At 44.2% G+C, this 23,227-nt stretch overlaps 1 protein-coding gene across 1 annotated transcript in view; it reads left to right on the forward strand.

Annotated features, from left to right (window-relative positions):
* PCNX2 (pecanex 2) overlaps positions 1 to 23,227 on the forward strand; it is a 272,196-nt gene that overhangs the window by 48,736 nt on the left and 200,233 nt on the right. The window contains exons 9-12 of the mRNA XM_019941562.3: positions 3,977 to 4,112; positions 11,545 to 11,690; positions 19,966 to 20,119; positions 20,206 to 20,238. Of these exons, the coding sequence (XP_019797121.2) occupies positions 3,977 to 4,112; positions 11,545 to 11,690; positions 19,966 to 20,119; positions 20,206 to 20,238 (469 nt within the window). The remainder of the gene's footprint in view (positions 1 to 3,976; positions 4,113 to 11,544; positions 11,691 to 19,965; positions 20,120 to 20,205; positions 20,239 to 23,227) is intronic.

Genomic DNA, 23,227 nt, shown 5'->3' on the forward strand with positions numbered 1-23,227 from the left:
GTTGTGCTAATTTCAGGTGGACAGCAAAGTGATTCAGTTATACATATATATTCTTTTCCAGATTCTTTTCCCATATAGGTTATTATAAAATATTGAGTAGAGTTCCCTGTGCTATGTGGTAGGTCCTTGTTGCTTATCTGTTTGTTTTTTTTTTTTTTTGCGGTACGCGGGCCTCTCACTGTTGTGGCCTCTCCCATTGCGGGGCACAGGCTCCAGATGCGCAGGCTCAGCGGCCATGGCTCACGGGCCCAGCCGCTCCGCATCATGTGGGATCTTCCCGGACCGGGGCACGAACCCGCGTCCCCCGCATCGGCAGGCGGACTCGCAACCACTGCGCCACCAGGGAAGCCCTGCTTATCTGTTTTATATACAGTAGTGTGTATCTGTTACTCCCAAACTCCTAATGTGTCCCTCCCCGCAACAGAGACTTTCTGGATGATCCTTGAGCTCACAGCCCATTGAATAACTACTATTCTCTCAGGAGAATAAGTAGCAGATAGTCTGAGAGAGATACAAGAAAAGGAAGATGGGCGGGAATTCTTGGAGGGTAGGTACAGGAAGAGCTCTGTCCACGGAGTGATTTTTGTGACATCATAGCCTCTTTGGTTCCTGAGTGGACAAGCTGGTGCCCGTGGATTACAACTTCAACATTAGGACCCCAGAAAACTATGCCACACGAAGAAGATAAATCTCTTTATCCTCTGGAAGCAGCGTTACACGTCTCCTCCTGGCCAAATAGGAAGCCCATATACACATGACAAGACAGGTTTTCTGGTGAGGACATACCAGTCATAAAGCTCAGGAAAGAATCTTTCTGGGACTTCCCTGGTGGTGCAGTGGTTAAGAATCTGCCTGCCAATGCAGCGGACATGGGTTCGTGCCCTGGTCCGGGAAGATCCCACATGCTGTGGAGCGGCTGGGCCCGTGAGCCATGGCCGCTGGGCCTGCGCGTCCGGAGCCTGTGCTCCGCAGCGGGAGAGGCCACAACAGTGAGAGGCCCACGTACCGCAAAAACCAAACCAAAACAAAACAAAAACAAACATGCAAAAAATTCAGCTGTATTGACACTTCCTTTTGGACCATTTTTCCTGCCAGGAGGCCCTGGCAGGAGGAAGGTTGCTCTGAAATAACTTCGTTACACCTTCCACAGTAGTCTGTTCTTAGTTTATTTCAGTTGGCAATAGAGGGCGCTGTACACTGTCTAGATTTCCTCACATTTCCATACTGCTCCTGCCTATTTATAGTCATCACCTGCATTACCTACAGTGAAGTCAGATCAGTCTTTTGGTTTTAGTGAAGTTCTGGCATTTGCTGAGTTTTAGGTTTCTCTAAATTTGTATTAACAAGATGTTTTCGATCCTATTGTATTTAGCTATGAAATGACAGAATTACAGTCCTCAGAGGTTTCTGTACAAAGTACAAAAGCTTGAATGAACACTGTCTTTATAAATCTAACTTTTTTTCTCTATTAGTGACACACATTACACCACTAGTATGGTCAGGAAGCAAAAGCACTCTTTATGGAACAATCATACAAATAATGGAAGGATAGGATTTTTAAGTTTTCAAAATCCATGTGCTTATCCCACCTGACTCATTTCTCAAACCCTGGTGTTAATGTACGATGTTTCCTAAGTGGTTCTTTACTTAGAAACCATTATTGAACGGTTATTGAAGGAGGCCTTTATTGAATGTATCATCAAATAGCCATAAATCATGTCTCCAAAATGTAGAGAAATCTGTGTGTTTGTGAGCACGTATGTGAGAATAGTGGACGTATTTTAAACACTGTTCCTGTAGAATAAGCATTTGTGTATTTGTGAATACAGTAGAAGGGAGTTGGGAAAAAGAAGGGTCTAAAAACTTGTTAGAAACTTTGTAATGAAACGTGAGATTAGAAATCAGAAGGCATTACTACTCAGCCTTAAGAAAAAGAACAAAATAATGCCGTTTGCAGCAACATGGATGGACCTAGAGATTATCATACTAAGTGAAGTAAGTCAAAGACAGAGAAAGACAAATACCATATGATATCACTTATATGTGGAATCTAAAATATGACACAAGTGAACCTATGTATGAAACAGAAACAGACTCACAGACACAGAGAACAGACTTGTGGTTGCCAAGGGGGAGAGGGGGTGGGGGAGGGATGGAGTGGGAGTTTGGGATTAGCAGATGCAAACTACTATATATGAAACAGATAAACAGCAAGGTCCTACTATATAGCACAGGGTTCTATATTCAAAATCCTGTAATAAACTGTACTGGAAAAGAATGTGAAAAAGAATATCATGTATCACTGAATCACTTTGCTGTACATCAGGAACTAACACAACATTGTGAATCAACTATACTTCAATAAAAAAATAAAAAAAGGAAGGTGATGACATTAGTGCAACGTCTGCATTCTTGAGGTGGCTTGCGCGGCAACACAACTAAGGAGCCCGCGTGCTGCAACTAAGACCTGGTGCAACTAACTAACTAAATAAATATTAAAAGAAAAAAGAAAAATGCTTGAAACAATAATAAGATGTGTTATTTCAGAAACAGGGAGTCCAAAGGCTTGATCAGTGCAGGGTTGATTGGTCATCAAGAAACTAGTTTCCTTCTGTCTTTCAGCTCTGCTGTCCTCGGGCTTGTCCCTCACGATGGCAGTTTCGCTGCTGCGGCTCCAAGGGTTTTTGATAAACATAGCCTATAAAGGTCAGGAGAGAGATGGTCTCTTACTTTTGTTACCTTTTAAGAAGTAGAACCTTCCTACACTGTTGGTGGGAATGTAAATTGGTACAGCCATGATGGAAAAACAGTATGGAAGTTCCTTAAAAAACTAAAAATAGAGCTACCCTATGATCTAGCAATCCCACTCTTGGGCACATATGCAGAGAAAACCATAATCCGAAAAGGTGCATGCACCCCAGTGTTCATTGCAGCTCTATTTACAATAGTCAGGACATGGAAGCAGCCTGGATGTCCATTAACAGATGAATGGATAAAGAAGATTTGGTACATATATACAATGGAATATTACTCAGCTATAGAAAAGAAGGAAATAATGCCATTTGCAGCAACGTGGATGGACCTAGAGATTATCATACTAAGTGAAGTAAATCAGAAAGAGAAAGACAAATATCATATGACATCACTTATATGTGGAATCTAAAAATGATACAAATGAACTTATTTACAAAACAGAAACAGACTCACAGACTTAGAAAACAGACTTATGTTTACCAAAGGGGAAAGATAGGGGGGAGGGATAAATTAGGAATTTGGGAGTAACATATACGTACTACTATATATGAAATAGATAATCAGCAAGGACCTACTGTAGAGCACAGGGAGCTCTACTCAGTATTTTGCAGTAACGTATATGGGAAAAGAATCTGAAAAAGAATAGATACATATACATATATGTCTACAATATAACTGAATCACGTTGCGGTACACCTGAAACTAACATAACATTGTAAATCAACTCTACTTCAATAAAAAATAAATAAATTAAAAAAAATTTTAAAGGTAAAAACACTGAAAAAAAAAGAAGAAATAGAAAAACTTGCTCGTGAGCCTCCTTATCCACAGCTGCCTCCCCTTTGCTCTGCGGTAGCCTCTTAGAATAGCATTACGCTCCTGTGCCAGGGCTGGCCGGGGTGGTCGGAGTTCCCATGATGGGTGTGGGATGACCAGGATTTACCCCAGAGGCCAGGGAGGGACCTCCTCTCTACTGAAGCACACCGTCTTGGATGATTGAATAAAACTGGAGTTCCGTGTCGAATGTGTGCAAGATGATAGCCCTTCTGCCTGAAGGTGGCATGGCACACGTAATTTTTGACTCTGAACGGCTCATGCAAGGTGGCAGAGGCTTACCCGTGACCTGCGTTAAGGATCCCTGCTGCCCTCGTGTTTGCATGTAATAAGTAGATGACTTCTGGTACTTCCAGGTAACCGAAGCATTTGTTTTGCCCATCCTCAGAGACATACAGAGCAGCTCGTCCAGTACCACAACTTCCGAGAGTCAAGATCCTTCTTCAGGGGACCCTGTGGTCAGTGCCTTGCAACAACAGCTGTTGCTGATGGTGGCTCGGAGGACCCAGTCAGAAACCCCACGGGTACGTCCCAGCATTACCGTTTGTGAATGTTCCAGAAGCAGGGATCCTGAAACCCGTCTCCAGGTTGGATTCCCTAATAGAATTAGCCCAGTCTTGTCCTGAATTTTACGTCAGCTGGGTTGTGGCTATATCACTTTGTGGTAGTCTACTGAACAAATGTGAAAAGAAACCTCTTAGATAACAGGTACCCTTCCGTTCATGCTAACGGGATTATTACTGTCTTAATTGCTCTTCCAAAAGCATTAGAAATTCATTTGCATTGATCTTTGGTTGCCGGGAGGCACAAATCCCACGAGAGCTCACTTGGTTAGGATGGCATTTTTTCCCCCCATGGTTTGGAAAATATCTGGATTTTTGTTAATTTATTATAGCCTTATATTTTAAGCATGCAGAGATTTTTTAAAGAGAATCTTGGCTTGAAGAGAGACTTTATTCTTGGAGCAAATGACATGATCATCAAGGGGCTTAAAAGATGAAGCCTTGCACTGTTTTACTAAGAGATAACTTACTGATGTCCATTCAGTTATTCACTACACCTTTAATGAGACTCTGTGGGACACAGAGCAAAGAATTCAAAGAAAAGATAACTTGGGAGCAAAGACATACAACCAGTTATGAATTTAGAGCTCCAGATTCCATCAGGGCATTCGGAGAATGAGGATGGAGAAGGCTCCTTAGGAGAAGAGACATTGGGCTAGACCTTGAAGGAAGGTGGATTTCAGTAAGTACAGATTGAAGGAAGAGGGTGATAGATGGGATACTGTCAAGTTAGTGTGAAGTTTCTTTATTGCTGTGTTTACCTTCCTCCTGACAATGTTTTGATTTCTTCTAGAGAATCTCTCACCTATAAAAAGAAATAATAGTTTTATATACGTTTTCATGAGTGCTTAACCAAATTTTTCCAAAAGATGCTTGATAGGAATCTTTACACTGTTTTTCAGATGTGCAGAAAAAATGTTGGGCTATCTTCTAACTGACCACATGTTTTTCTGGAGCCTTTATTCTTGCTGACTGGGTACGAGTTGGGAGGGCTGCGTAGGGAGGACTTGAAAAAGCCAGTGAAGGGTAATCGGTGCTCTCAGGCTTGAAGGAGCTTCGGTAGGAATAAGCATTCAGTTAACTCAAACGGTCAGTCTTCAGGGCTGTCTTCCCTTTCGTGTATTGGGTCTCTCCTACCCCTCCTCCCTTTGAAGACATCCTCAGCTTTCCAACACCTCGGGAGGGAGGCGAGTGGAGGTGAGAGGGAGCCTCTGATGGCTGAGCAGGGCTGGTCCAGCAGATGCCTGGTCCCTGGGCATGCTGGGTGGTCCTGCCCAGTTAGGGTGCAGCGCTGGGGTCTCCCACCCTCCCTTAGCCTCCAGCTCTGAGGACCCTGCATTCTGCGGCCTCCCCCTCTCCCTCAGTATCTTTCGGTTCACCAGTCTTTTCTATGTCTGCGTGTGCTCCCCTGGGCTCAGACCCCAGCTGCGCCCTCTGCACTCCGTGCCCTGTGTCCAGCCCCACCACGGCGGCCAGTACTAGTTCCCACCACAAGCCTTAGTGCAGGGGCGGCCCTGCAGAATGTGGGTTTTCTCTGAGAAACTTGCCTTCTCCTGAGACAGGCCTGGGTAAGCTTCAGCTCCCTACCACCCTTCCCCGTCTCCAGAACATCAGTACTGAACCCACAAGGAGGGGAAGGTTATATAAAAATATTCAGATAGTTTGGGAAGATGCAAATGTCTCAGATCCTGTGGGTGGCAGAATCCTAGGGAAACTAGGAATTTCCGATTGTCAGAGATGCAAATCCATTGACTTAGCGTCTGAAAAACATCCCAGGTAGAACAGAAACTCAGAGATAAGTAAATATTGCATGGATAAAACAGAAAGAGTTACACTACTCCTTATTTTACATTTAAAATTCCGTTAAGCGGCATGATTATGTAAATGAGTATATAAAAAAACTAAATTTATGTATGTATTGTTTCCCCTTTAACACTTAACCAAATTCATTGATGAACTTCAACTTTTTAAACTTTCTTAATTTTAAGTAGAATTTGTAAACAATTTAAGTTTTACTCTAGGTAGGTATAGAGGAGGGAAAACGAAGATTGCTATCCGGGCTCCTATATAGACCCTAAATATTTACAAAGGTCTCATATCGAAAAGAATTCTTTAGTTCTACTATTTAGTTTTCCAAGTTTAATTGATGTCACCAGGGAATTCAGTTAGGTTTTGGCCACGAAATAAAAATTACGTTGGTTTCCTGGTCATGATCCCACACACATTTGGTAAAGATTTACTGTACCTTCAGCCCTGTGCTGAGGGCGAGGTAAACAGTGGGAAAGAGCCTGAGCCTCTGCCTTCAGGCAGTCTGTAATAACTGGTCAACCAGTTCAGTTCTGTAGGATGCAGCCTGCGATAAGGACAGGCTCAGGTGCTGTGGGACGCACAGGAGGCCCCAGGCAGGACGCAGGGGATCAGGAAGGCTTCCCCGGTGAGGAGAGATCTCAGCCGAAACGCGGAGGATGAGTTGAAGGTGGCAGAGAAATAACCTGGGTGTGGCCTGCAGGTGAGCTCACTGCCTGGAGAGTGGAGGCACAGGGATAGCCACAACAGGAGGAGCTGATTCTTAGATAGTCCAGCGAAACCCAGCCCTATTCCTTAGGGCTCTGCAGACTTCCCGTCCCCCATCCTCCCTCCCTCCCCCCCCTCCCTTCTTCATGGCTGCTTGAGTGCAGCGTGTGTCACCTGGGACACCCTCACCACTACTTCAGTTTTGTAGGTAAGTCCATTTGTGTCGTATTTTAGATTCCACATAGAAGTGATCTCACATGGTATTTGTCGTTCTCCTTCTGACTTACTTCGCTTAGTATGATCATCTCTAGGTCCATCCATGTTGCTGCAAGGGTACCATTATTTTGAACAGTAGATCTTTTCAGGTAGCTTGGGGGAGGGGCATGGACCTTTACATTCTTTTTAAAAAATCTTTTTATTTTTAAAGATTTTTTTTTTGATGCAGACCACTTTTTTTTTTTTTAAATCTTTATTGAATTTGTTACAATATTGCTTCTGTTTTCTGTTTTGGTGTTTTTGGCACACGCATGTGGAATCTTAGCTCCCCGACCAGGAATCGACCCCCGCACCCCCTGCACTGGAAGGCGAAGTCTTAACCACTGAATTGCCAGGGAAGTCCCCTTTACATTCTTAATGTTTTAATTCTACCAAAGATTATTTCTGAAATGTACTATATACTTCTGTACCTTCTTTTTTTTTTTTTTTTTTTTTTTTTGGCGGTATGCGGGCCTCTCACTGTTGTGGCCTCTCCCGTTGCGGAGCACAGGCTCCGGACGCGCAGGCTCAGCGGCCATGGCTCAAGGGCCCAGCCGCTTCGCGGCATGTGGGATCTTCCCGGACCAGGGCACGAACCCGAGTCCCCTGCATCGGCAGGTGGACTCTCAACCACTGTGCCACCAGGGAAGCCCTCTGTACCTTCTTAAACTGAACGTGCTGATCATTATTTAAGCTGTTCTTGATAATTCAGGTTCACGAAACGGACCTTGGTATTGTGCTGTCAGTACAGATCCATATGGGGAGTGGTGAGCAAATGCAATTATCTTGTTTCTTAAAAAGGACTTGTCTTCAGTTTACACCCTGTCCCCCTACTTTTACTAATCTCTTTCTTCTGATCGTAGAATAAAACTTGCAGGCCTGACTTGCAGGCAGCGTGATGTGATTGTTTTTGGGTGAGGCTTAATTAATGAATCAGAGACAGACCCGGCCTCTTGGTTAGTGTGTCTCTGTGTTTACTTAAGTCATAGATATGGAACCCCCCTTAGTCGCCACTGTGGGTCCTCACCCCTGCCAGCTCCTTCATCACTGATGGTTGCCAGGAGCTCTGCGTTAGACCCCTTTATTCCTTTCTGGGGGTAATCACCTTGTTCGCTCCCATGGCTCACTTCTCTCTCTCTTTCTGGGTATATAGATGCAGATATAGACATGTTTATACTTGTGTGTATGTGTGTGTCACCGTGTTACACAGGCTGGTTGGCTTGTCTACTCCCCAGGAGTTCCTAAACCCCTTTAAGGTAGAAACTCTGTCTTGTTATTCTTTGGATTTTCAGCTTATATTACATATCATATCTGGCTTATATAACCTGCATAATAAATATTTGTTGGATGAGTGAATAAATGAATGATTAAAACGATGAGAAAATTTTGAATTTGAGAGACTTACCTGGTGGTCCAGTGGTTAAGACTCTGCGCTTCCACTGTAGGGGGTTCGGGTTTGATCCCTGGTCAGGGAACTAAGATCCTGCATGCCACGCAGTGCAGGGGGAAAAGAAAATTTGAATTTGAAATTTATACCAGAAAACAGGCTAAGTATAATTGCTGTGATTCACTGAAACATCGAGCCCTGTGCTTCCTTGCTATTTAAAGCAAATAATGAAATTCGATGAACCTCATTTTCTGATAAAGGAAGTTGTTATGGGCTGATTTGGGCTCCCTCAAAATTCATATGCTGCCATCGTAACCCCCATGACTTCAGAATGTGACTGTATTTGGAATAGGACCTTTAAAGAGGTGATTAAGTTAAAATGAGGTCATTAGGGTAGAACCTAATCCAGTATGGCTGATGTCCTTTGAAGAAGCGGAGATCAGGACACAGATACACATAGAGGGAAACCATGTGAAGACACAGGGAAAAGACGGCCGTCTGCCAGCCAAGGAGAGAGGCCTCAGAAGAAACCACTCCTGCCAACACCTTGATCTTGGGCTTTCGGCCTCCAGAATAATAACACCTACGTGGAAGAGTTACTGTGAGGTTTAAAGATGGCAAAATTATGCCTTTAATAATCAGTGTCAATTATTAATATCATCAAAATTTTTATTAGGTATACGGAACTCTTGAATGTTTCAGGGAGCTTGGGGGATATACAGTTCTCCTGTCTAAGCTGCCCCATCTGTGGTACTTTGTTGTAGCAACCCTAGTAAACTAACACAGAAATCAAACCGTTTTTTCTTGGCATTAAATTCTGAGATGTTTCTTAAACAAGGATTTCCATTTAAACAGCAATAAATAGCACAATATGCCAGAATCTTTAATAAGTTTTGCGGAAAATGTAGACGTAGTCTTCCCGTGATTTTTTTATACCAACCTTCCCTAAAACTGCTCTCACTGAAGGAGAGTATTTTTCTTACTATTCAAAAGAATGCTGTCACCTGCACTGTTGCTTATCCTTGACCTGTTTACACATCATACCTGAATTCCCACATCACAGAACGGTGAACCATGCTCAGCTTGTACACGTATTTCTTACTTGCTCTCTTTATCCACGGAGCATAAGGGAAAAGGATCTCTTTTGGGGGGAAGGTTTACTCTAAACCACAAATTCATTGTCATTAAAAGAAGATGCCGTTCTTGCTGACATGACAGCAGGCAGTTTCCACGAAGCTCTCTTTTCTGTTGGAGTCGCATTCCAGACACAAACAGCACTTAAAATCTCAACTTTCCTGTAATAACACAGCCCAGTCCATCCGTATATTGCTAACCTGTATATTGCCTTCACGATGGATCGACTTTCCCTTGAAATGCCTTTTGCGTTTATAGTCTGAATAACTCTGTGCTCTATAGCTGAGTCAGGGAATTAGCATCTGGGAACAGAGAGATGGTAAAGTCAGCCTCCTTGGAGGGTACCACGTGGTCTCCAATGAAGCAGGTGTGCTGCCCTCATGCATGCCAGGCATTTTGACATCAGCGACTTTCACTGAATTAAGGAAAAATTGTGTAGTCTGCCCAAGTATAGCCTTCTACTTTGCAAGTCAGAGAGAGGTGTGTGAGACCTTTACAAGTCAGCATCCCCTCCATGGCTGCTCTTCTGTGCTGTCTTCCTCCCTTTTCTTATTTTGGTCCTTCTTATCAGTCTCCTGTGTTTTATGTCAGTCAGCCTACAGGAAATCAGAGCCTACCGAAAATCTTTCTGGGAAAAATGGAGGGCAAAAGCAAACAAGTAAAAATACAAACTAGAATAATCCACCCATTCTACTTTTAGATGTTTATCCCAAAGAGCCTACAGCAGGGACTTGAACGGATATTTGCACGTGCGTGTTCACAGCAGCATCATTCACGATTGTGAACAGCGAATATTCCACCGAGGGGGTAGGGGAAGCAACCTCAGCGTCTGTCAGCAGATGAATGAATAAACAATATGCGGTCTAGCCATACACCAGAATTGTATTCAGCTTTAAAAAGGAAGGAAATTCTGAGACTTGCTACGTGGATGAATCTTGAGGTCACTATGCTAAATGAAGTAAGCCAGTCAGAAAAGGACAAATACTGTATAATTCCACTTACAGGAGGTCCCTTGAGGAATCAGATTCCTGGAGACAGAAAATAGAAGGATGGTTGTCAGGCTGGGGGAGGAGAGAGTGGGGGTGTCAGTGTTCGATGTGGACAGTTTCGGTTTTGCAAGATGAAAAAGTTCCTGAGATCTCTTGCAATATGATTATTGCAATATGATTATTGTCACTACTGAAATGTATACTTACAAAATGGTCAAGATGGTGAATTTTACATTATATATTTTTTTAACCACAATTATCAAAAAAAAGAGACAGAAATAGAAGATGTACAGGGGGCTGGGGCTCATTAAGTATTTGTTCAGCAAATGAATGAAGACTAATATTTTTCAAAACTGAGTTCCTCTCCATTGGATTAGAGCCAATCAGAGATGAATTTGGGGTGAAAATGTTTTCAATCTGCGATTAAATTCCCCCATTTGTTTCTGTTTTATTGGCTTATACTTTTTCTATAAATATTTTATTTTTTCTTGTATTGAGCTTCACTGAGGACCTACATATCGTCAATGAAAATATTTTTACTTATAGTAAAATTTAAATATTTATCTCAGCATTACATTAAATAACATACCTTTCAAAAATTAAGTCATTTAAGATCTTTTGCTGAATTCTGATCTTTCGTAAGAATTATTTTCATGGCAGTTTCTTGGCCTGACAGCAGTATTTTGATATGTGTAGCATAATTTTAATGTTACATTATAATGAAATTGAAGTGAGTTGGCAAAAAAGACCTTTTCTCCAACAAGGATCTACTGAATAGCACAGGGAACTATACTCAATATTTTGTAATAACCTATAAGGGAAAAGAATCTGAAAAAGAATATATATATATAACTGAATCACTTTGCTGTACACCTGAAACTAACACAACATTGTAAATCAAGTGTACTTTGGTACAAAAAAAGAACTGAAAAAAACGACCTTTTCTGTTGATTATCATCCTTTTCTTAGGGTACTCATTTTTTATGAACTGTGTTGGTTTCCATTTCAGAATTTGAACATCTGCTTTTAGTACTTTTAAATCAGGAGGTTTATTTATGACAATAACATGTCAATGTGAGACCCTCTCTCTGTTTTTTCTTTCGGCCTCTAAAAGCATCTGAGTCAGGATCTAGAAGACTCTTCCTGTTCTTCCACACAAGGAAAATTTAACCGAGAGCAGTTCTACAAGTTTATCATCTTCCCTGGCAAGTGGATTAAGGTCTGGTATGATCGCCTTACCTTGCTGGCGTTACTTGATCGGTAAGCTGCCGGGCACGCACGCGTACGGGTGAAAGACACGAGGGGCGTGTGGCGGCTTGCGCTCACGTGCTGATAGCAAGGAATTTGGCTGCAGGCTGAGGTTCTCTGGGGGCATTTTCAAGGTGTCCACCCTTTGTGCTGCACACCCAGAGTCAAAGCAGTGAGATCTTGACAACTGAAGAAATTGTCATTGAGCGATTACAATGGGAGCTAGGAGAACTGGGTAAAAGGGTTTAGCCTTAAGGTTAGCTTTGGGGTCCGTATTATGCCTTGGTCTGCTCACGGCCTGCCAATTTTTGTAGGAGGACCTGCGGCTCCTGTACGCAGGACAGGGCCTGGGTGCCTGGCTGTGGTGTGGGGAGGAGAGGAGGAACACCAGGTGGCTGGGGTGGTGATGTCTGGCCCTTTCCTTTCATGACTTGGGTTCTTCTTCTCTCTATCCTGTAATTTCAGGATATCCTGATCTTTCCTTTAAACCCCGTTACTCTTCCCCACCACTGCTCCTCAAGATGTAACGCTGTGGGAGCTGAGGGTACTGGGTGGGGAGGTGGAAGCAGAGGCTGGGGGGTCAGGTTGGCTAAGGCGTGATGGAGTTGGGGCCAGGTAGGGGACTTATCCCCACCTCAAGATACACAGAGGACCGCACTGTGGCCTTCAAAGGCTGTGGGTTTGGGAATGTGTGATGCCGTTACTAACGGTGTCATCAGCAAATGCTGAGTTTCACCGTTAAATGCCAGCCAGTGCATTCTCTACGTCTGCACCTTTATTCCCGTCCTGCCCCGAGGTTCTTCAGAACCATCTTTGTTTTTTGTTTTTTTTTTTAGATTCCATATATATGTGTTAGCATACGGTGTTTGTTTTTCTCTTTCTGACTTACTTCACTCTGTATGACAGACTCTAGGTCCATCCACCTCACTACACATAACTCGATTTTGTTTCTTTTTATGGCTGAGTAATATTCCATTGTATATATGTGCCACATCTTCTTTATCCATTCATCTTTCGATGGACACTTAGGTTGCTTCCATGTCCTGGCTATACTCCAATAAGGATGTTAAAAAAAAAAAGCCAGCCAGCGGGGCAGTGGGAGGACTGGCTGTCTGCTTTGCTGTAGTTGGTCCCCCAGGGACTACTTGTTATAGTGATGTCTTAAATGGTATGATCACGTACTGAAAAACTATGGTCATGCACAATTACAACAGTAAATTTCAGGACCTACGAGGCAGGGAATGGAGTTATAATGGTTTTTCTAACAACACTGTGTTACCCAAGGGGCACACACTTAAGACAAAGACTTCGTATTTAACTAAAATAATTCAGGATAATCCAGTCTGTTAAATGAGGCAGTTTTTTGGAAATACTCATTTAAAAAGAAATTACTGGGCTTCCCTGGTGGCGCAGTGGTTAAGAATCCACCTGCCAATGCAGGGGACACGGGTTCCAGACCTGGTCCAGGAGGATCCCACATGCCGCGGAGCAACTAAGCCCGTGCGCTGCAACTACTGAGCCTGCACTCTAGAACTCATGAGCCACAGCTACTGAGCCTGTGAGCCACAACTACTGAAGCCCACACACCTAGAGCCCGAGCTCCACAACAAGAGAAGCCACCGCAATGAGAAGCCCGTGCACCACAATGAAGAGTATCCCCCTCTCGCCGCAACTAGAGAAAGCCCGCGCGCAGCAACAAAGACCCAACACAGCCAAAAATAAATAAATAAATAAATTTAAAAAAAACAGGGATTCACACGATAGATTTTACATTTTTGACAATGAAAGCTATATCGTCATTTGAAAAGGCACATAAATTACATTAGATATTCATCGCGGGTATTTAAAGTCACAGGTGGATGAGAAGTTGAATTTGCCAAATGAAAGCTTAGAAAGAAAACGTATGCATAATAAAAAACAAACTGCGAGGGTTGGCAGGAAGTGGAAGAAATTGGTGAATAACAGGCACTGAAATCGGACTAGTCACTGCTCTGGACTCCCACAGGTTAAGGCCTTCTGCTCGATGTTTCTCAGCTTTCCGCTGGAATTCAGGCTGATCTTCCTTGAACGGGTCTCCATATCCTCTGATCGTAGTAGCGTCATGGGTTTCTGTGATTGCAGCCTCTTCTGTTTGCCTTCAGTTTGCCATCCATTCTGTTCAGATATTTTCAGACTTGTCTTTGTTTTCCTTTCTCATTTTCTCTTCTTTTCTCTTCTGCCATTACCCCATCTTGCAAAACACCTAGGTTTCCTTTTCATTTAATTAGTTTATCAGGTTGGCATCTAAAAAAGCTGCCTGTCTGAGCATCATTTCATTCATGTATTCATTCATTCAACACATTTTAAAAATAAAGCAAAAATTGAAGCACCTGCTCCACGCTAGGCTCTATACAGAACCCTGCGTATAGGGCGGTGAATGAAACAGACACAGTCTCTGCACTAAGGGAGCCCGACTCCACTGGGGGAGGTGGGATTTGAGACAGCAAATGGTACTGGGTGCCACGGAAGACACGGAACCTGGGGGAGGAGAGACACGGATGTCAGGACAGGTGGCTGCAGAAGGCTTATCTGAGGATACACAGATATGAAATAGGGCAGGGAGCTAGCCACGTGACAAGTAGGGGGAAACTCACTATCATCACTGTCATGGCGAGGACGTGCTCTCGTATTTCCCATCCTTACAAATCCTCTCGACCACTTTCCCCCCAGCTGCTGTCCAGGCTCCCTTGCAGCAGAGCTCCTTGGAGCGTTACCTATGCTTTTTCCAGTTCCTCTTCTCCCATTTTCTCATAAACCCATTGCATTCAGCCTCCTCTGATCCCGGGACTCCATGGAGCCTGCCCTGGTCCAGGTCACTGTTGACCCTGTCGTTCAGGTCGCTAGACCCTCCGTCGTGGTTTACTTTCTTGTCTGGGCTCTCAGGGCTCAGCCCTCTCTTGGTTTTCCTTCTGCCTTGTTGGGTCGCTCCTTCCTGGTCACCTTTGCAGGTAACCACTTCCGTTGGTGTCTTTAGGAGCTGCACAGCTCTTGCTTTTTCTACCCTCTTTTCTTTAGTGATTGCATTTAGTCTCATGGCTTTTGAATCCCATCGATCCGCCGGTGACTGTCAGATTTCTGTCTCCAACTTGGACCTATTGCCCCAATTCTCGACTTGTGTCTCTAACTACGGGATTGACATCTCATGATCGGAGATCATGTTTCAGAGTCGAAACAGCTCTTCATCTCTGCCTTATCCCAAGTCTGCTCCATCTTCAGTCTCCCCCACCTCAGCTGATGACAGACCTATCCTTCCAGGTTCTCAGGTTAAAAATCTTGGTGTCATCCTTTCACACCCACATTCAACTTCTCATAGGAAATGATGTTTCCTGCTCCTTCACATGTGTCTGCTGCACCTTCCACCTTCAATGTAGCCACCCTTGTCTGAGCTGCTTTCATCTCCCATCTGAGTTACTGCAAGAGCATCTCCCGCTCAAACCCATTCTCCCTGTACGCTATTCTTTTTTTAAAAAATTTTATCGAAGTATAGTTGATTCACAATGTTGTGTTAATTTCTGCTATACTGCAAAGTGACTCAGTTATACATATATCTATTTTTTCAGATTCTTTTCCATTATGGTTTATCACAGGGTATTGAATATAGTTCCCTGTGCTATACAGTAGGTCCTTGTTGTTTATTTTATATATAGTAGTATGTATCTGTTAATCTCATACTCAATTTATTCCCCTCTTCCTCTTTCGTAGCCATAAGTTTGTTTTTTCTGTCTATGAGTTTATTTGTATCATTTTTTTTAGATTCCACATATAAGTGATATCATGTGATATTTATCTTTCTCTATCTGACTTACTTCACTTAGTATGATCATCTCTAGGTCCATCCATGTTGCTGCACATGGCATTATCTCATTCTTTTTTATGGCTGAGTAGTACTCCATTGCATATATGTACCACATCTTATTTATCCATTCATCTGTCGATGTTCGTTTAGGTTGCTTCCATGTCTCGGCTATTGTAACTAGTGCTGCAATGAACATTTTGGTGCATGTATATTTCTGAATTAGAGTTTTGTCTGGGTAAATGCCCAGGAGTGGGTTTGCTCGATCGTATAGTAACTCTATTTTTAGTTTTTTTGAGAAACCTCCATAGGGAACTGTTCTCCATAATGGCTGCACCAATTCACATTCCCACCAGCATCTCCCTGTACACTCTTCTTAACACAACAGAGTGAGGCTGGCCTTCCTATTCTGCACCACGCCAAGCCCTCTTCCAGCCTGAAGACCTTTGCACTGGCTGTTCCCTCCACCTGGAGCACTCTCTCCTTAGATACCTACACGACCAACCCTTTGGTCTTTTAAGTGTCTTTTCTCAGTGAGTCTTAGCCTGACGTTCCTGTTTAAAATTCCATCAGCTCCCTGCCCGGACAGTCGTAGCTCCTCTCACCTTGTTCTATTCGTTTTTCTATTGCACTAATCATCTTCAGGTACTATATCATGTACTCATTTTGTGTGCATTACTTATTTTATGTCACTGCCCACTGGAAAGGAAACTTCATGATTTTCATTCACTGATGTGTTCCCAGCACCCAGAGCAGTGCCAAGCCCTTTTATTACGTGAACAAATGAATCGACTTCCCTTAGCGAAGCAGCTCCCCTTCCCCATTTCTGCCATTAAGATCCTCTTCCCCCAGATTGAAATCTTGGAATCGTCTTTATTCTTTCAACCCATCTTTCAATGTAGATAATCCATTCAGTCACAGGGTCCTTTCTGCCTCGTTCTGTACTGTGTCTGAAAGTCACGTGTCCTTTCCAGTTCTCCAGCTGTGTCACTTTCCCAGGCCTTCCTTACTTCTCTCTGGGAGTATTATTTATCCTTTCCCCTTCAGTGCATCTTGTTAACCTCTGCAACATAAATCTTTCTAAAGTAAAGCCCTAATCATGACACTCCTTGTCCAGTGAGCAAACTTCTTAACCCAATATTTCATATTGATATACAAGGAAATGTGGGTGGGGGGGAGTGATGGTGGAGAGGCTGAGGGCAGAGGAATGGAGTCCTGGTGGAGGAGAATCTGGGAAAACAATACTTTTCAGGAACTTTATTCTTTCCCTTTAAATAGGAAAGAAAATTTTTTTTTTTTTTTTAATTTATTTGGCCACGCCAGGATCTTTGTTGCGGCATGCGGGATCTAGTTCTCTGACCAGGGATTGAACCCGGGCCCCCTGCGTGGGATTGCAGAGTCTTAACCACTAGGCCACCAGTGAAGTCCCAGAGGTTTGGTTTTTCTAATTGAAATTTTTGTTTTGTTTTATTTCCTAAGTCTTTATATTGTTTTAGGTAGACACATCAAAACGTTATGAGCACACTGAAGAATACATAATGTATTTTATGGACCTGAGCTAACAAATACATTTAGCTCTATAAAAAGTGCATTGTAGAAAATTTCCCTTTTCACCAAATATGTATTGCCCCCCCGATATTTTTAAAAATATTCCACATGAGCATCTTAATATCTGAGTTCTTCACATTTCTATACTTCTCAATTCTATATGATTGTCTGATTAAAAAATGGGCAAAAGATATGAACAGATACCTCACCCAAGAAGATATACAGATGGCAAATAAACGTGTGAAAAAATGCTCCACATCATATATCATTAGGGAATTATGAACTAAAACAATGATGAGATGCCACTACACGCCTGTTAAAATGGCCAAATCCGAAACACTGATAACACCAAAGGGTGTGGAGCAATAGGGACTCTCATTTCATTGCTGGTGGGATTGCAAAATGGTTCAGCCACTTTGGAAGACAGCTTGGCACTTTCTTCCAAACTAAACATACTAGTACCATTTGACCCAGCAATCACGCTCCTTATGTCCACACAAAAACCTGCACACAAATGTTTATGGATACTTTATTCATAATTTTTTTCATAAGTTTGATATTTATTTATTTATTTATGGCTGTGTTGGGTCTTCATTGCTGCGTGCGGGCGTTTTCTAGTTGCAGCAAGCGGGGGCTATTCTTCATTGTGGTGCGCAGGCTTCTCGTTGCAGTGGCTTCTCTTGTTGCGGAGCACCGGCTCTAGGCACGTGGGCTTCAGTAGTTGCGGCACATGGGCTCAGTAGTTGTGGCTCTCGGCCTCTAGAGCGCAGGCTCCGTAGTTGTGGCGCACGGGCTTAGTTGCTCTGAGGCATGTGGGATCTTCCCGGACCAGGGCTCGAACCCGTGTCCCCTGCATTGGCAGGTGGATTCGTTTTTTTTTTTTTTTGCGGTACGCGGGCCTCTCACTGTTGTGGCCTCTCCTGTTGCGGAGCACAGGCTCCGGACGCGCAGGCTCAGCAGCCATGGCTCATGGGCCCAGCCGCTCCGCGGCATGTGGGATCTTCCCGGACCGGGGCACGAACCCGTGTCCCCTGCATTGGCAGGCAGACTCTCAACCACTGCGCCACCAGGGAAGCCCCGGCAGGTGGATTCTTAACCACTGCACCATCAGGGAAGTCTGCTTTATTCATAATTGCCAACACTTGGAAGCAACCAAGATGTCTTTGATAGGTGAATGGATAAAGAAACTGTGGTATGTCCATACAGTGCAATATTATTCAGCAATAGAAAGAAAGGTGCTATCAAACCATGAAAAGACACGGAGGGACCTTCAGTGTGTATTACTAAGTGAAAGAAGCTAATCTGAAAAGGTTACATTCTGTATGATTCCACCGTGGAATCTGGAAAGGGCAGAACTATGGAGACGGTAAAAAGATGAGTGGTTACCAGGGGTTAGAGAGGAAGGATGGATGAATAGGCAGAGCGCAGAGGATTTTTAGGGCAGTGAAAATACTCTGTAGGATACTGTAATGGCAGATACATATCATTATACCATTGTCTAACCCCACAGAATGTCCACCACCAAGAATGAACCATAATGTAGACTATGGGCTTTACTTGATAATGATTTGTCCGTGTTGGTTCCTCAGTTATAACACATGTAGCACCCTAGTCGGGGATGTTGATGGTGGGGGAGGGTGGGTGTGTTTGGGGGGAGGGGCTATGTGGGAACTCTTCGTACTTTCCCCTCAATTTTTTTTGAAATCTAAAACTGCTCTTTAAAATAATGTCTATTAATTAAAAATAGAATGTTCAGGAATGCCTGAACATCCCAGGGATGAAGTAGCCAGTTGTCCCTGTCTAAAAATGATCATAATTGAATGGGAAAGACTAATATGGGGACTTCCCTGGTCGTCCAGTGGTTAGGACTCCACGCTTCCACTGCAGGGGACGTGGGTTCAATCCTTGGTTGGGGACCTAAGATTCCCACATGCGACACGGCCAGAAAAAAAAACAACCCCAAAACAATATGTACATGTGCAAACATTGGTGAGGTAAGAAATGTACTCAGAATTCTTGTGAGTGACTCATCTGAACTCTCGACCTTGTGGTCCACGCCATCCTCCCTTAACTTCATTTCGGGTGCTCCTTGCCGTAACTCCACCCTGCATCTCGTCCCCCCACAGAAGGCTTCCACCCCTGACATCATCATCCCAGCCTCCGTTCAACCTTCCCGGCCCCTCCACCTCCCTCCAGTGTTACCCCGTCCTCTTTTGCACTTCGATGCATCCACTTCCTCCCACTAGCAGCCCTTATTGCCTCCCCATGATCCAGCGTTAGCCCCTTTGCATCAGCATCTTAAAACTCCCTTTCTTGTCCCTTTGCACATCCACTGATAACAGCCCACAGCTGATGAGCTCACCTCTCTACCCTGCACCTCTCAAGTGGAGCCCCCCAAGAGAAAACCACCCCGTGAGGCTGTGGTCACGACATACTTTCAGTCGCACCCTCTGCACGTCAGCCCTCCGGCTGGAGCTCTCCTGGCTTCTGAAACTGAGCGGGAAATTCCGGCCACGGAGACTGTATCTGGAAGGGATTGCCACGCAACCCTTCCCCCATTTAGCAGAGTCAGTGAAGCTCCTTCACATTTCACGGTTGTGGATGGAGGAATTAATGGTCTTCTCCCAGTAAACCCAGTTGAGTGACCAAGGACACCCAATTGGATTATATTTCATTTACTTCAATAACAGAAAGTGGGAGTTAAATATGGATTTTTAAAAATATAAAACACAGGACGAAGGAAAGGAAGAAGGAAACCTTAAAATCTTGTTACCAAATATAAAGGCATGCTTGGGGTAAGTACTCCCTTGTGGCCAGTCTTTTTAGAAGCATGCAGGTATTCTCTGTTTAAAACCAGACAGCCTTACCTTTTATTCCCTCCGTTTTTAATTTGTTTATTTTGCCCAGAACTGAAGATGTCAAGGAAAACGTGTTGGCAGTTTTACTGATTGTCCTGGTTTCCCTGCTCGGATTTCTGACACTGAACCGAGGCTTTTGCAAAGACATGTGGGTGCTTCTCTTCTGCCTCGTCATGGCCAGCTGCCAGTACTCCCTGTTAAAGGCAAGAGCACATCTAATTCTTACCATCACTAACGTAGCCTTGAAATCATGAGATGATGACACAGACACTTCTCATTTGTGTTCTAGAGCGTTCAGCCTGACCCCGCCTCGCCAATCCACGTAAGTGTCCAACCACGGGCGAGTAGCTTGTCCGCTCTGCTTGCGTTGAAGCTAGGGGAATGGGCAAACTAGATTCAAAAGGCGACGTGCATATCAATATCCATGTATATTGAATATATAAATAGAAATAGTAATGCATGGTGGCCAAGTTCAGGCTAGATCGGAGAGCGTGGTGGGGATGGTGGCAGGGACGGAACAGGATGGGGACCAAGGATGTGTGCAGGGCCTTTTCTACCTGCCCTGGACTCATGTCGGGAAAGACGGTGAGCCCAGACTCTGCAGTCAGGCTGCCTGCGTTCGTTTTCTGGTTCCTGTGTCTGATTATTGGACCCTGAACAAAATGTGTACTCTGCATGCCTCAGCTTCCCTGTGTGTAAATAAGGATAATAAAAATGCCTATGGGGATTCAGTAATCCAAGTAACGGGCTTAAAACAGCGCCTGGCATGGAGAAATCGCTTAATAGATGGTAGAAACCTCAGTATGTAAGCATGCATCATTATTCTTTTTACCTGAAGCTGATCTCTTTCTCGTCCACATTTTCAAGTGTATTGTTACCTTTTCCCTCATCATTTGGGGCTCCTTCATATCTGACACTCTGGGCTCCCCAGCACTGATCTCTTGGTGCCTGGGCGGTCTTCCACGAGCTCGGAAGCACACGTAGCGTCCACTGACCCGGCTGCACCTTCGCCGGTGGTGCTGCGGCTCCAGGTCTGGCGCTCTCCCTACTGGGACCCTGGCCACGTGCCTGTGCACCGAGACCACTGCCTGGTGGATGTCCCAGCTCCTTGGGAAACCTTCTTTCCTCTGTCCTGGTGAGCTCCTGGGGGTCCCCGAAAACCACTTCCAAAGAAAGAAAACTTGACCTTCCCGCTACTGTGCCTTTAAAAACGTCATATCCGTGATTTCGGACCTGCTTTTAAATCTGCGATAGCTCACGCTTCGCTCACAGTAATTAAGAAAAGCTTGTCATTGGACACTCACCTGGCATACATTACTATCTTGTTAAATTCCTCCGTTCCCCATAATTGGTTTAATACATCTTCTTTCATCCCAGAGTCTGAATGTCAAGATAAGCAGAAGCAGCATAATTAGGCTATCACGGGTGTGTCGTTATGATTGTGGTCAGGAATCTGGGTTAGGTGGTGAGCGCAGAGACGTACAGCCCTGGGGTGTGCTGTCCCAGCCCACCCTCGATGCGACACGGGCGTCCTCCTGCTGTGGTAAATACGCCCCGCTTCCTAGTGACAGCGCTTGGCTCACTGTCTTTCTGGGTGACCTGGGGGAGGGGTGTTGTGTGCTGTTAAACGTTCATTTCCTGCATGTACTTTCAGGAATCATGCTAGGCAAGGAGGATGGCAAGTACAGCTGCACAACCCCTGTAGATCTGTAATGACTGTTCGCAGGACCCTTGGGTCCTGCTCTAAGTCGGAGTCGTATTGTCTCTATTGATCCAGTTCCTGGAGGACTAAATGCAGCTGCCCTTCCTTTATCTGAGCAAGCATGTCGTAGTGAGATAGGAAGAAACGACTTCTCTTACTGTCAACAGAAGCCACAGTCAGACATCAAACTATGTTTATGGCAGTGCTTAATTTGCTTACACAGATTTCTGAGTAGAATGAGTCCCAGATTTGAGCTGGCATTTCTCTAACTGTTCTGATGAGGCAAGAAAATATGGTAGCTATAAGATAGTTCCTCCTGCAGTGTGGCTGCGCCATGTAGGCGTTTAGAGGCTGATTTACTGTTTAGAGATGAGAAAACCTCAGAAAGGAGATGGTCAAGAGAATGAACCCAGTCTGGTAGAGAGTTGGCGCTCAAGCCTGCCACCAGCCCTGGCTAAGGTTCATTCTTCAGGGGCTGGCAGATGAACCAGTGCTTTTCAAAACTGCGTTACTTTGTTCGTTCCCAGGGAGGGCCGTTAATGCAGTCAGTTCTTGGAGTGATTGACCGACTTTCTCCTTTGTTTCCTTCCAGGAGCACAGAGGTGGCAAATTTTGAGCAAGTTGTTAAAACCTGAAGATAGCACAATGAAAAAAAAATTTTTTTTTTTCCGTAACATTCTGTGTGCTTCAGATAGAGTTGCAGATTAATACTGGCCTGCTAATAGTTACGGTACCATTGACCCTGGGCCTGAAAGAAACGCGTCTGATTGGAAAAGAAAAGAGGTCTAGGAGAGCTTAAAAAAATGAGCATGGGGGGTAGCTCCTGGAAGGAATCTGAGGATCAGAGACTGGCAACTTAGTCACAGGCAGTGAGGCTCTTCCATGGCTTACACAGATTTATACACTGGTCTAACCAACAGAATCCACTAATGATAACCCAGAAAGCAAAATCCAGTAGCATCACTGGCACAGAGGCAGTGTCGGGGCCTCTCCCAGCCCCTGCAGGGATTCTGAGTTAGGACAGCTGGGGCAGCACTTGGGAACCTGCATTTTAACACTCCCCCACCCCGTGCTGATGGCGGAGTTGATGTCAGATCACACCTGGGAAACACCGGAGTAACTGGAAGCCTGTGGGTTTCGGGATTCGAATCCAGCCTCGCCACGTACAAACTACAGCATCTCGGTCAAGTGACTTCTCTGAATCTCAGGTTTTTCCTCTGTAAAAGAGGAAATAATAAAATAGGATTGTAAGGGGATTAAACAAGGTAATGTACATCCAGGGCTCAGCCTAGAGTCTGGGAGCACTTGACAAATGCTGATAATTTTTGTGTGAGTAAAGTGGGGATAATAATAACAGCCTCAGCTGGATTTGGTCATGAGTGAGTTGGACAATCTATGTAATGTGCCCAGTGCAGGACCTGGAATATTCAGTCCTCTGTAAAGGTTTCTTTCCTTTCTCCTTCTGCTCTGCGGATCCAGAGGACTGAGTGTACAGTTTCCACAAAGCCCACCCCTAGGTCCCCAATTATTAACCTCTTCCATCAGTATGTTACAGTTGTCACAACTACAGAAGCAATGTGGTTACATTATTATTAACTGAAGTCCGTAT

Source organism: Tursiops truncatus, chromosome 16, assembly GCF_011762595.2.
Source record: "Tursiops truncatus isolate mTurTru1 chromosome 16, mTurTru1.mat.Y, whole genome shotgun sequence".
In the NCBI taxonomy this organism is placed as follows: Eukaryota; Metazoa; Chordata; class Mammalia; order Artiodactyla; family Delphinidae; genus Tursiops; species Tursiops truncatus.